The sequence below is a fragment of the Pseudophryne corroboree genome, unplaced genomic scaffold (genome assembly GCF_028390025.1).
Source record: "Pseudophryne corroboree isolate aPseCor3 unplaced genomic scaffold, aPseCor3.hap2 scaffold_771, whole genome shotgun sequence".
NCBI classification, from domain to species: domain Eukaryota; kingdom Metazoa; phylum Chordata; class Amphibia; order Anura; family Myobatrachidae; genus Pseudophryne; species Pseudophryne corroboree.
This window is the reverse complement of record NW_026970350.1, coordinates 205,304-220,346: the sequence shown is the minus strand read 5'-3', so window position 1 is coordinate 220,346 and position 15,043 is coordinate 205,304. Positions and strand designations below refer to the sequence as shown.

The 15,043-nt window shown below is 52.2% G+C and overlaps 1 protein-coding gene across 1 annotated transcript in view; it reads right to left on the bottom strand.

The window, feature by feature from the left end:
• The window catches only part of LOC135040831 (zinc finger protein 84-like), a gene marked incomplete at its 3' end in the record, with an annotated part of 80,640 nt that extends 80,098 nt beyond the window's left edge, over positions 1-542 (bottom strand). The window contains exon 1 of the mRNA XM_063954869.1: positions 137-542. Coding sequence (XP_063810939.1) covers positions 137-542 — 406 coding nt within the window. The remainder of the gene's footprint in view (positions 1-136) is intronic.
• Between the last annotated feature and the right edge of the window lie 14,501 nt (positions 543-15,043).

Here is a 15,043-nt window from a genome sequence, read left to right as displayed (position 1 = left end):
CTGATGACTCGAGAGCAAAGCCGTCAAAGACAGTGGAGCCAGGTTCCAATGCAGACAGGGACCCCGAGACAACAAGTCTGCTCGCTGTGGCAGTAGGAATGGCATGTCTATGGATAGATTTTGGAGATCGGCGAACCAATGGTGCCTGGGCCATACAGAGTAATCAGTATAATGGGGCCTCCTTCCTCTTTAAACTTGCGAAGAAATCTGGGTAACAGCGATACTGGAGAAAACAGGTATCTCTGAAGGAAGGTCCACCGTACTGCTAAAATGTCCACGAAAGCTGCCTGCGGATCTTTGGTCCTGGATCTATAGATTTGGACCTTGTGATTGTGACGCGAGTCCATCAGGTCTACATCTGGCAGACCCCATCTGTTTACCAGGTTCTGGAACACTTCAGGGTGCAGAGACCATTCGCCGCTGTGGACATCCTGCCGACTGAGAAAGTCTGCTCCCCAGTTGAGGATTCCTGGCAGAAACACAGCCGAGATGGCCGGAAGGCGAGTTTCGGCCCACTGGAGCATGCGCTCCACCACTGCCATAGCCAGATGGCTGTGAGTGCCCCCTTGGTGGCAGTGGCATTGTCGGACTAAATCTGAACAGGCCTGCCTTGGAGGAGATCCTGAGCCTGAACGAAAGCTCTGTAGACTGCCCGAAGTTCTAGGACATTGATTGGCAAGCAACTTTCGTCTGGAGACCACCGACCCGGAAAGACGTGAGGACCACCCAATCCAGAATCCATAAAAGGACATCCTTTGTCCAAGTGTGACATCTCTAGCCACCAGGTGAGAGACAGATGTACCTCCAGAGATAGTACCATCTTCTCAGCCCTGATCCAACGATACTGCCTGTTCCACCTGGAAAGGATCATATGTTGTAGGGGCCTGGAGTGAAACTGAGCATACTCCACCATATCGAAGGTGGAGACCAAGGACCCCAGAACCTGCATTGCGGAATGTATGGACACCCGGAGATTGTGCAGTAAGTTGTGGACCATTGACTGCAGTTTGGTAACTTTGTCCACTGGCAGGAAGAGCCTCTGTTCCCACAAATCAAGGAGAGCCCCTAGATGCAACATCTGTTGTGAAGTGACAAGGAAGGGCTTTTGCCAATTGATCAGCCACCCGTGGGTCTGTAGAAAGGCAATGGTTATTTGAAGATAGCAGTGCAAAACTTCCTCAGATTGTGCCAGGAGCAACAAGTCGTCCAAATATGGGAGCACACTGATTCCTTGACGACGCAGCTGAGCACCAATCACCGCCATTAGCTTGGTAAATACCCATGGAGCCGTAGCCAGCCCAAAGGGTAGTGCCTGAAACTGGTAATACTGTGGCAGAACAGCAAAGCGGAGGAATCTCTGATGAGTAGGTTCTATAGGAACATGTAGGTAGGCATCCTGAGTATCCAGGGATACCATAAAGTCCCCTGGCTCTGACATCAGAGCAATAGACCGTATTGTTTAAATACAGAATCTGGGCACCCGCAAAAACTTGTTAAGAGATTTCAGACTGAGGATATGCCGATAGGTCCCATTGGGTTACTGAATCAGGAAAAGGGGGTAGTGAAAACCCTTCCTCTGTTGTTCTTGAGAAACAGGGATAATAACCCCTACGTTCAGTAAAAAATTAACAGCTCCTTGGAGCGCCATGGCTGCGCCTTGATCCAATGGAGGAGTCGTGCAAAAAAACTGCTGGGGTGGCGGTCTCACAAATGAGAGGGGATACCCGTGAGGTCACTTCTCGCACCCAGGCGTCTATAGTTGACTGGAGCTATGAGACTGCGAATCGCAGAAGTATGCCTGCCACCCTGGGGTCCCACAGGAGTAGGCCCGCCTCGTCAGGTGGAGGGCTTATCCCTCTGCTTGGGGTTCGGGGAATCTGGCCATCCAGGTTTACTTAGTCTGCGACTTAGCTGCCTTGCTGGAGACAACCTACCATGGAAAAGCCTGCCCTTTCACTTTGCCTTGAAACCGAAAATTCCAAAAGAAAGACATCCCAGCCTTGGGGTTAGATGCTGACGGCAAAAAAGCAGATTTAGAAGCGGACAGTGTAGACACAATATTATCCAATTCTGCACCAAACAGAATGTTTCCAGCGAAAGGCAGAACTTCCAACGCCCTTTTAGACTCTGAATCCACCATCCAGGAGTGTAGCCAGAGTACACAGCGAGCTACCACTGAAGTAGTCGAGGCCATGGAAGCCAACAGACTCGTATCCCAGGATGCCTCTTCTATATATCGGGCTGATTTCTTGAGGTTAGCAATAAGAGACAGCTGGTCTATGGAACCATCTAACTTCAGACTGTCCTCTAGTGCATCAGCACAATTAATGTGGAGGAGTGCACCAGGCGTGCCACGTGAACATCCACACGAGGGGGAATTTCCCATTTAGCACACTCTCCTTGTGGTAAAGGGTAACGAGATGCTCTTAGGCACCAGGACCTTCTTACTAGGAGCATTCCAAGCTTCCTGAAGGAGTTCAGCATGATACTCAGTGAGGGAACTCAGCCTTAACCACCTTCTGACGCTTAAAGATGATCCTCCTCACCCGACAAAGAGCCAGAGAGAGAGAGGTGTCCAACTCTTCCTCTGAGGACTCCAGAGTCTAACCACTGTGTAGACTGTAAGGATAACACAGAGAGAGAGAGAGAGAGAGAGAGAGAGAGAGAGAGGTGTCCAACTCTTCCTCTGAGGACTGCAGAGTCTGACCACTGTGTAGACTGTAAGGATAACAGAGAGAGAGAGGTGTCCAACTCTTCCTCTGAGGACTCCAGAGTCTGACCACTGTCTAGACTGTAAGGATAACAGAGAGCGCTTATGTGCCATACTCATCTGAGGACTGTCTGCTGCAGCAACTGCTGAGAGGTGGCCGACGTGTGGTCTGAGTAGGTCAATAAGTTCATCCATGGAGAATACCCCGGGGAATGCAATACATGGGGCAATTGCTGCAGAAACCCCACATTAGGCAGCAAAGCAGGAGGCACCAATCGCTCCACCTGTGCAAAAGAAGCCACCCAGGGTGGTTCCTGCACAGGGCCTGTTTGGAGCAGCCGTTGTAGGTTTGGCACATAGCATTTATCACAAATGTTCCTGCAAAAGGTCCTGTGGAGATAACGCTGCCGCACAGGCCTTACATGGAACCAGCATAGGTGCATTATCCTCTTTCTTACACTTTGGAAGACCAGAAGCTAAGCACACACAATGTCCAGCTCTAGCAACTGCAGATGTGACGGCCTCCATAAATCACACAGTCATTGTGAGGAACCACAGCCCGGAACACCCGTACTCACATGTAAGGGATAGATACAATGCAGTCACACAGCCCGGAACACCTGTACTCACATGTAAGGGACAGATACAATGCAGTCACACAGCCCGGAACACCTGTACTCACATGTAAGGGATAGATACAATGCAGACACACAGCCCGGAACACCCGCACTCACATGTAAGGGACAGATACAATGCAATCACACAGCCCGGAACACCTGTACTCACATGTAAGGGATAGATACAATGCAGTCACACAGCCCGGAACACCTGTACTCACATGTAAGGGACAGATACAATGCAGTCACACAGCCCGGAACACCTGTACTCACATGTAAGGGATAGATACAATGCAGTCACACAGCCCGGAACACCTGCACTCACATGTAAGGGACAGATACAATGCAGTCACACAGCCCGGAACACCTGCACTCACATGTAAGGGACAGATACAATGCAGTCACACAGCCCGGAACACCTGCACTCACATGTAAGGGATAGATACAATGCAGTCACACAGCCCGGAACACCTGCACTCACATGTAAGGGACAGATACAATGCAGTCACACAGCCTGGAACACCTGCACTCACATGTAAGGGATAGATACAATGCAGTCACACAGCCCGGAACACCTGTACTCACATGTAAGGGATAGATACAATGCAGTCACACAGCCCGGAACACCTGCACTCACATGTAAGGGATAGATACAATGCAGTCACACAGCCCGGAACACCTGCACTCACATGTAAGGGACAGATACAATGCAGTCACACAGCCTGGAACACCTGCACTCACATGTAAGGGATAGATACAATGCAGTCACACAGCCCGGAACACCTGTACTCACATGTAAGGGATAGATACAATGCAGTCACACAGCCCGGAACACCTGCACTCACATGTAAGGGACAGATACAATGCAGTCACACAGCCTGGAACACCTGCACTCACATGTAAGGGATAGATACAATGCAGTCACACAGCCCGGAACACCTGTACTCACATGTAAGGGATAGATACAATGCAGTCACACAGCCCGGAACACCTGTACTCACATGTAAGGGATAGATACAATGCAGTCACACAGCCCGGAACACCTGCACTCACATGTAAGGGGCAGATACAATGCAGTCACACAGCCCGGAACACTGTACTCACATGTAAGGGATAGATACAATGCAGTCACATGTAAGGGATAGATACAATGCAGTCACACAGCCCGGAACACCTGCACTCACATGTAAGGGATAGATACAATGCAGTCACACAGCCCGGAACACCTGCACTCACATGTAAGGGATAGATACAATGCAGTCACACAGCCCGGCACACCTGGACTCACATGTAAGGGATAGCAGTGATCGCGCCGAGCAAAATAAATTGTGAGTCCTAGGGACCCCTCACTATAAAAAATTGGGGTCCTACTTCACCGTTTCTGGGTCGCATCACACTTTGAGGGGTGAGGGAAGGCTGCAGTTGGGACTATGCGGGGACCAGGTGGCATTTAGGATAGAGGGGTACAAAAGCATGTAGCAGTTGGGGCAGAAGCAGGGAGAAGTTGGGGCAGAGCTGGGAGTAGAGGGGGGCTGTAAAGGCAGGCAGCACTTGGGGTAGGGAGAGGGTAAGTTCAGACAGTAGTTGAAACAGTGTTGGGGTGGCTATTGGCAGGCAGTGCTGGGAGTAGTTAGGGGTTATTTGTAGATAGCAGCTGTGGCAGTACTGGGGGGCAAGGAGGGATTTAGTGTCAGGAAGTACTGGGGGTACAAAAGAGGCATGGCTAGATAGCAGCTAGTGCAGTAGTGGGGGCATGGAGGTGTTTAGGGGCTGGTAGTATTGGGGGTATAGAGGGGGCACAAGTAGATAGCTTGGGTGGTACAGGGTGGCAAGGAGAGGGTTAGGGTCAGGCAGTACTGGGGGTAGGGATGTGGCTTGGGTAGATAGTAGCTGGGGCAGTACTGGAGAGCAAGGGGGGGTTAGGGGCAGAAGTATTGGTAGGGAGGGGGCATGGATAGATACTGGGGATAGAAAGGAGGCATGGGTAGATACTGGGGGTAGGGGATAGCTGGGGCTGTACTGGGGTCAAGGAGGGGGTTAGATGCAGGAAGTGCTGGGGCTAGAGAGACAGCATGGGTAGATACTGGGGGCAATGGATAAGTGGGACAGTGCAGAGGGGCGAGGGGGTTAGAGGCAGGAAGTACTGGGGGTAGGGTAAGGGTAGATGGCTGCTGGGGCACCGGAGTCACGACCTCTACACATGTGTGTGGCTGGCAGCGGGGACCCTGGGCGTATATGACAGCACCCCTATAGTACTATACACATCTTACCAGGTGCCGAGTGCAGGAAGTAAAGCTGAGGAAGTAGCCGTGGCTGTGTGTGGGCACTCTCCAATGATGGCATCCTGGTCAGCGGAGCTGCAGCCAAGGAGAAGATGCTGAAGCGCTGGGTGTGTAGGAGGGGTGACGGCTGGTATCTAGGAGGCGATGTCCGGTGCTCGGCAGATGCTCCTTTCGGGACTCGTGAGACGGTTCTGCGCGTGACAGCTTGGCCAGTCTCTGTCACAGGGAGAGGGTGAAGGCTGAAGACAGACATTCTGCTGCCCAGGAGGTACGCTAGCTGCTGCATGGGTTGTTACTGTTAGGCAGTAGGGTCAGGCCGCTCTGATGCGGCTGGCCGCTGTCGGTGTATCAGGGCAGACAAGTGGAGCAGGTCAGTAAAATCTTATTGGCTGACACTGTGCACACAGGCATCAGCGCGTCCTGCAGGACCCGCTCATTTTTAAAAACTGTGTCAATGCGCTATAACGCGTATTTTGTGATCACTGGAGGGTGTTAGAGGGAGCGGGAGGAGCAGGAGATAGGGAGGGATGCGAGTGAGTGTGTTAGAGAGGGAGAGAGAGAGGTGAGTAAGAAAGAGAGACAGTGTCAGAGAGAGGAACAGAGAGACAGCGTCAGGGAGAGAGAGAGGTGCATGAGAGAGTATGTCAGGGAGAGAGATGGAGAGGAGCATGAGAGAGTGTGTCAGGGAGAGAGATGGAGAGGAGCATGAGAGTGTGTCAGGAAGAGGGGAGGGAGAGGCGCATGAGTGTGTCAGGGAGAGAGGGAGAGGCACACGAGTGTCAGGGAGAGAGAGAGGCAAGACAAAGGGAGAGGGAGGGAGAGCTGCATGAGAGAGAGATGGAGAGGAGCATGAGAGAGTGTCAGGAAGAGGGGAGGGAGAGGCGCATGAGTGTGTCAGGGAGAGAGAGGGAGAGGCACATGAGTGTCAGGGAGAGAGAGAGAGGCAAGACAAAGGGAGAGCTGCATGAGAGAGGGAGAGGCACATGAGAGAGTGTCAGGGAGAGGGAGGGAGAGGCGCATGAGAGTGTCAGGAAGAGGGGAGGGAGAGGCGCATGAGTGTCAGGGAGAGAGAGGGAGAGGCACATGAGTGTCAGGGAGAGAGAGAGGCAAGACAAAGGGAGAGGGAGGGAGAGCTGCATGAGAGAGAGATGGAGAGGAGCATGAGAGAGTGTCAGGAAGAGGGGAGGGAGAGGCGCATGAGTGTGTCAGGGAGAGAGAGGGAGAGGCACATGAGTGTCAGGGAGAGAGAGAGGCAAGACAAAGGGAGAGGGAGGGAGAGCTGCATGAGAGAGGGAGAGGCACATGAGAGAGTGTCAGGGAGGGAGAGGCGCATGAGAGTGTCAGGAAGAGGGGAGGGAGAGGCGCATGAGTGTGTCAGGGAGAGAGAGGGAGAGGCACATGAGTGTCAGGGAGAGAGAGAGGCAAGATAAAGGGAGAGAGATGGAGAGGAGCATGAGAGAGTGTCAGGAAGAGGGGAGGGAGAGGCGCATGAGTGTGTCAGGGAGAGAGAGGGAGAGGCACATGAGTGTCAGGGAGAGAGAGAGGCAAGACAAAGGGAGAGGGAGGGAGAGCTGCATGAGAGAGGGAGAGGCACATGAGAGAGTGTCAGGAAGAGGGGAGGGAGAGGCGCATGAGTGTGTCAGGGAGAGAGAGGGAGAGGCACATGAGTGTCAGGGAGAGAGAGAGGCAAGATAAAGGGAGAGGGAGGGAGAGCTGCATGAGAGAGAGATGGAGAGGAGCATGAGAGAGTGTCAGGAAGAGGGGAGGGAGAGGCGCATGAGTGTGTCAGGGAGAGAGAGGGAGAGGCACATGAGTGTCAGGGAGAGAGAGAGGCAAGACAAAGGGAGAGGGAGGGAGAACTGCATGAGAGGGAGAGGAGCATGAGAGTGTCAGGGAGAGGGTAGGGAGAGGCACATGAGTGTCTGGGAGAGGAGCAAGACAGAGTGTCAGGGAGAGGGAGGGAGAGCTGCGTGAGAGTGTCAGGAAGAAGGGAGGGAGAGGCGCATGAGTGTGTCAGGGAGAGAGAGGGAGAGGCACATGAGTGTCAGGGAGAGAGGCAAAACAAAGTGAGAGGGAGGGAGAGCTGCATGAGGAAGAGAGGGAGAGGCACATGAGAGTGTCAGGGAGAGAGGAAGAGGCGCATAAGTGTGTCAGGGAGAGAGAGGGAGAGGCACATGAGTGTCAGGGAGAGAGAGAGGCAAGACAAAGGGAGAGGGAGGGAGAGCTGCATGAGAGAGAGATGAAGAGGAGCATGAGAGAGTGTCAGGAAGAGGGGAGGGAGAGGCGCATGAGTGTGTCAGGGAGAGAGAGGGAGAGGCATATGAGTGTCAGGGAGAGAGAGAGGCAAGACAAAGGGAGAGGGAGGGAGAGCTGCATGAGGGAGAGAGGGAGAGGCACATGAGATTGTGTCAGGGAGAGACGAAGAGGCACATGAGTGTGTCGGAGAGAGAGGGAGAGGCACATGAGTGTCAGGGAGAGAGAGAGGCAAGACAAAGGGAGAGGGAGGGAGAGCTGCATGAGAGAGGGAGAGGCACATGAGAGAGTGTCAGGGAGAGGGAGGGAGAGGCGCATGAGAGTGTCAGGAAGAGGGGAGGGAGAGGCGCATGAGTGTCAGGGAGAGAGAGGGAGAGGCACATGAGTGTCAGGGAGAGAGAGAGGCAAGATAAAGGGAGAGGGAGGGAGAGCTGCATGAGGGAGAGAGGGAGAGGCACATGAGAGAGTGTCAGGGATAGAGGGAGAGGCACATGAGTGTCAGGGAGAGGAGCAAGAAAGAGTGTCAGGGAGAGGGAGTGAGAGCTGCGTGAGAGAGGGAGAGGCACATGAGAGAGTGTCAGGGAGAGGGAGGGAGAGGCGCATGAGAGAAAATCAGGGAGAGAGAGGGAGAGGAGTAAGACAGTGTGTCAGGGAGAGAGAGGGAGAGGCATATGAGAGTCAGAGGCACATGAGAGAGAGTGTCAGGGTGAGGCACATGAAAGAGAGTGGAGCAAGACAGTGTCCGGAAGAGGGAGGGAGAGGCACATGAGAGAGTGTCAGGCAGAGAGGGAGAGGCACATGAGCGAGAGTGTCAGGGAGAGAGAGGGAGAGGCACATGAGAGAGTGTTAGGGAGAGACGCATGAGAGATTGTCAGGGAGAGAGAGGGGCAAGAGTGTCACTGTCAGGGAGGGAGAGGTGCATGTGAGAGAGATAGATATAGAGGAACAAGACAGTGAGTGTCCATGGGAGGGGGGAAGGCAGCATGAGATACACTACCAACTACAGCAGCTAGCTCAGGCACAGGTCTCTGATGGGGGCGGGCAGTTCATTGCGTTAAGCCCCGCCCCCTAATTACCCGCGAATCACGGCATGACCTGCATGTACTAGGGGCAGACACTGCAGAACAGACTGACTGGGCCAGGCTTAGTACTCTCTCTCTCTCCCCCCTCCCTCCCTCCCTCCCTCCGTGCTACATCCTCCGTGGCTGCCTGCAGCTCCCGCGATACACAGGCTGCAGCCACCGCAGGTTTCCAGTCAGCATAGTACTCAGATCCTCCACCTCTCTCTCCCTTTCTCCACGGCCAGAAGTGAAGGGGAAAGGTAGATTTCTCCGGCCGGACAGCCTCACCTCCTCCCTCAGCGATGCGGACACCTGCCAGCGCACTATAATGAGTCAGGCTGACTCACTATAGTAGTAGCACCTGGCTGTCTTGCATAATGCCGCCGGCCACGGGCTCTTCATTGATGCTAGTTCTGCCCCCTCTGTCTCTGCTGCGGGATCGGAGCTGAGACTTCCGATCGTAGCAGGGAGCCAGCATCCACTACACTACAAACCGCTGCTGTCACTGACTGCTGTGACAGCAGGATAATCCCTGTCATATGCGCGCGGAGCAGACGGTGAGGGGAGGCGGGGCGGGAGAACACACTGTGCATGGTCTCCTCCCCTTACAAGTTCCTCCTCTGCTGCCCTGGAGACGGAACTGACTGACAGCGCAGGACAGCGCTGCTGGTCAGAGCGCGTCCTGAGGGACCCTGCGTTTTTTTCTTTTTGAGTCCCCATCGTCAATTCTCGGGTAAAATACGCGCCATAGCGCGTTTTTGCGATCACTGGGATAGATACAATGCAGTCACACAGCCCGGAACACCTGCACTCACATGTAAGGGATAGATACAATGCAGTCACACAGCCCGGAACACCTGCACTCACATGTAAGGGATAGATACAATGCAGTCACACACCTGTACTCACATGTAAGGGACAGATACATTGCAGTCACACACCTGTACTCACATGTAAGGGACAGATACATTGCAGTCACACACCTGTACTCACATGTAAGGGACAGATACAATGCAGTCACACAGCCCGGAACACCTGCACTCACATGTAAGGGATAGATACAGTGCAGTCACACAGCCCGGAACACCTGTACTCACATGTAAGGGATAGATACAATGCAGTCACACAGCCCGGAACACCTGTACTCACATGTAAGGGACAGATACAATGCAGTCACACAGCCCGGAACACCTGTACTCACATGTAAGAGACAGATACAATGCAGTCACACAGCCCGGAACACCCGTACTCACATGTAAGGGATAGATACAATGCAGTCACATAGCCCGGAACACCTGTACTCACATGTAAGGGACAGATACAATGCAGTCACACACCTGTACTCACATGTAAGGGACAGATACAATGCAGTCACACAGCCCGGAACACCTGCACTCACATGTAAGGGATAGATACAATGCAGTCACACAGCCCGGAACACCTGTACTCACATGTAAGGGATAGATACAATGCAGTCACACAGCCCGGAACACCTGCACTCACATGTAAGGGACAGATACAATGCAGTCACATAGCCCGGAACACCTGTACTCACATGTAAGGGACAGATACAATGCAGTCACACACCTGTACTCACATGTAAGGGACAGATACAATGCAGTCACACAGCCCGGAACACCTGCACTCACATGTAAGGGATAGATACAATGCAGTCACACAGCCCGGAACACCTGTACTCACATGTAAGGGATAGATACAATGCAGTCACACAGCCCGGAACACCTGCACTCACATGTAAGGGATAGATACAATGCAGTCACACACCTGTACTCACATGTAAGGGATAGATACAATGCAGTCACACAGCCCGGAACACCTGTACTCACATGTAAGGGATAGATACAATGCAGTCACACAGCCCGGAACACCTGCACTCACATGTAAGGGATAGATACAATGCAGTCACACAGCCCGGCACACCTGCACTCACATGTAAGGGATAGATACAATGCAGTCACACAGCCCGGAACACCTGCACTCACATGTAAGGGGCAGATACAATGCAGTCACACAGCCCGGAACACTGTACTCACATGTAAGGGATAGATACAATGCAGTCACACAGCCCGGAACACCTGCACTCACATGTAAGGGACAGATACAATGCAGTCACACAGCCCGGAACACCTGCACTCACATGTAAGGGATAGATACAATGCAGTCACACAGCCCGGAACACCTGCACTCACATGTAAGGGACAGATACAATGCAGTCACACAGCCCGGAACACCTGCACTAACATGTAAGGGACAGATACAATGCAGTCACACAGCCCGGAACACCCGCACTCACATGTAAGGGATAGATACAATGCAGTCACACAGCCCGGAACACCTGCACTCACATGTAAGGGACAGATACAATGCAGTCACACAGCCCGGAACACCTGCACTAACATGTAAGGGACAGATACAATGCAGTCACACAGCCCGGAACACCCGCACTCACATGTAAGGGATAGATACAATGCAGTCACACAGCCCGGAACACCTGCACTCACATGTAAGGGATAGATACAATGCAGTCACACAGCCCGGCACACCTGGACTCACATGTAAGGGATAGATACAATGCAGTCACACAGCCCGGAACACCTGCACTCACATGTAAGGGATAGATACAATGCAGTCACACAGCCCGGCACACCTGCACTCACATGTAAGGGATAGATACAATGCAGTCACACAGCCCGGAACACCTGTACTCACATGTAAGGGATAGATACAATGCAGTCACACAGCCCGGAACACCTGTACTCACATGTAAGGGACAGATACAATGCAGTCACACAGCCCGGAACACCTGTACTCACATGTAAGGGATAGATACAATGCAGTCACACAGCCCGGAACACCTGTACTCACATGTAAGGGATAGATACAATGCAGTCACACAGCCCGGAACACCTGTACTCACATGTAAGGGATAGATACAATGCAGTCACACAGCCCGGAACACCTGCACTCACATGTAAGGGATAGATACAATGCAGTCACACAGCCCGGAACACCCGTACTCACATGTAAGGGATAGATACAATGCAGTCACACAGCCCGGAACACCCGTACTCACATGTAAGGGATAGATACAATGCAGTCACACAGCCCGGCACACCTGCACTCACATGTAAGGGATAGATACAATGCAGTCACACAGCCCGGAACACCTGCACTCACATGTAAGGGATAGATACAATGCAGTCACACACCTGTACTCACATGTAAGGGACAGATACATTGCAGTCACACACCTGTACTCACATGTAAGGGACAGATACATTGCAGTCACACACCTGTACTCACATGTAAGGGACAGATACAATGCAGTCACACACCTGTACTCACATGTAAGGGACAGATACAATGCAGTCACACAGCCCGGAACACCTGCACTCACATGTAAGGGACAGATACATTGCAGTCACACAGCCCGGAACACCTGCACTCACATGTAAGGGACAGATACAATGCAGTCACATAGCCCGGAACACCTGTACTCACATGTAAGGGACAGATACAATGCAGTCACACACCTGTACTCACATGTAAGGGACAGATACAATGCAGTCACACAGCCCGGAACACCTGCACTCACATGTAAGGGATAGATACAATGCAGTCACACAGCCCGGAACACCTGTACTCACATGTAAGGGATAGATACAATGCAGTCACACAGCCCGGAACACCTGCACTCACATGTAAGGGATAGATACAATGCAGTCACACACCTGTACTCACATGTAAGGGATAGATACAATGCAGTCACACAGCCCGGAACACCTGTACTCACATGTAAGGGATAGATACAATGCAGTCACACAGCCCGGAACACCTGCACTCACATGTAAGGGATAGATACAATGCAGTCACACAGCCCGGCACACCTGCACTCACATGTAAGGGATAGATACAATGCAGTCACACAGCCCGGAACACCTGCACTCACATGTAAGGGGCAGATACAATGCAGTCACACAGCCCGGAACACTGTACTCACATGTAAGGGATAGATACAATGCAGTCACACAGCCCGGAACACCTGCACTCACATGTAAGGGACAGATACAATGCAGTCACACAGCCCGGAACACCTGCACTCACATGTAAGGGATAGATACAATGCAGTCACACAGCCCGGAACACCTGCACTCACATGTAAGGGACAGATACAATGCAGTCACACAGCCCGGAACACCTGCACTAACATGTAAGGGACAGATACAATGCAGTCACACAGCCCGGAACACCCGCACTCACATGTAAGGGATAGATACAATGCAGTCACACAGCCCGGAACACCTGCACTCACATGTAAGGGACAGATACAATGCAGTCACACAGCCCGGAACACCTGCACTAACATGTAAGGGACAGATACAATGCAGTCACACAGCCCGGAACACCCGCACTCACATGTAAGGGATAGATACAATGCAGTCACACAGCCCGGAACACCTGCACTCACATGTAAGGGATAGATACAATGCAGTCACACAGCCCGGCACACCTGGACTCACATGTAAGGGATAGATACAATGCAGTCACACAGCCCGGAACACCTGCACTCACATGTAAGGGATAGATACAATGCAGTCACACAGCCCGGCACACCTGCACTCACATGTAAGGGATAGATACAATGCAGTCACACAGCCCGGAACACCTGTACTCACATGTAAGGGATAGATACAATGCAGTCACACAGCCCGGAACACCTGTACTCACATGTAAGGGACAGATACAATGCAGTCACACAGCCCGGAACACCTGTACTCACATGTAAGGGATAGATACAATGCAGTCACACAGCCCGGAACACCTGTACTCACATGTAAGGGATAGATACAATGCAGTCACACAGCCCGGAACACCTGTACTCACATGTAAGGGATAGATACAATGCAGTCACACAGCCCGGAACACCTGCACTCACATGTAAGGGATAGATACAATGCAGTCACACAGCCCGGAACACCCGTACTCACATGTAAGGGATAGATACAATGCAGTCACACAGCCCGGAACACCCGTACTCACATGTAAGGGATAGATACAATGCAGTCACACAGCCCGGCACACCTGCACTCACATGTAAGGGATAGATACAATGCAGTCACACAGCCCGGAACACCTGCACTCACATGTAAGGGACAGATACAATGCAGTCACACAGCCCGAAACACCTGCACTCACATGTAAGGGATAGATACAATGCAGTCACACAGCCCGGAACACCTGCACTAACATGTAAGGGACAGATACAATGCAGTCACACAACCCGGAACACCCGCACTCACATGTAAGGGATAGATACAATGCAGTCACACAGCCCGGAACACCTGCACTCACATGTAAGGGATAGATACAATGCAGTCACACAGCCCGGCACACCTGGACTCACATGTAAGGGATAGATACAATGCAGTCACACAGCCCGGAACACCTGCACTCACATGTAAGGGATAGATACAATGCAGTCACACAGCCCGGCACACCTGCACTCACATGTAAGGGATAGATACAATGCAGTCACACAGCCCGGAACACCTGCACTCACATGTAAGGGATAGATACAATGCAGTCACACAGCCCGGAACACCTGCACTCACATGTAAGGGACAGATACAATACAGTCACACAGCCCGGAACACTGTACTCACATGTAAGGGACAGATACAATGCAGTCACACAGCCCGGAACACTGTACTCACATGTAAGGGACAGATACAATGCAGTCACACAGCCCGGAACACTGTACTCACATGTAAGGGATAGATACAATGCAGTCACACAGCCCGGAACACCTGCACTCACATGTAAGGGACAGATACAATGCAGTCACACAGCCCGGAACACCTGCACTCACATGTAAGGGATAGATACAATGCAGTCACACAGCCCGGAACACCTGCACTCACATGTAAGGGATAGATACAATGCAGTCACACAGCCCGGAACACCTGTACTCACATGTAAGGGATAGATACAATGCAGTCACACAGCCCGGCACACCTGCACTCACATGTAAGGGATAGATACAATGCAGTCACACAACCCGGAACACCTACACTCACATGTAAGGGATAGATACAATGC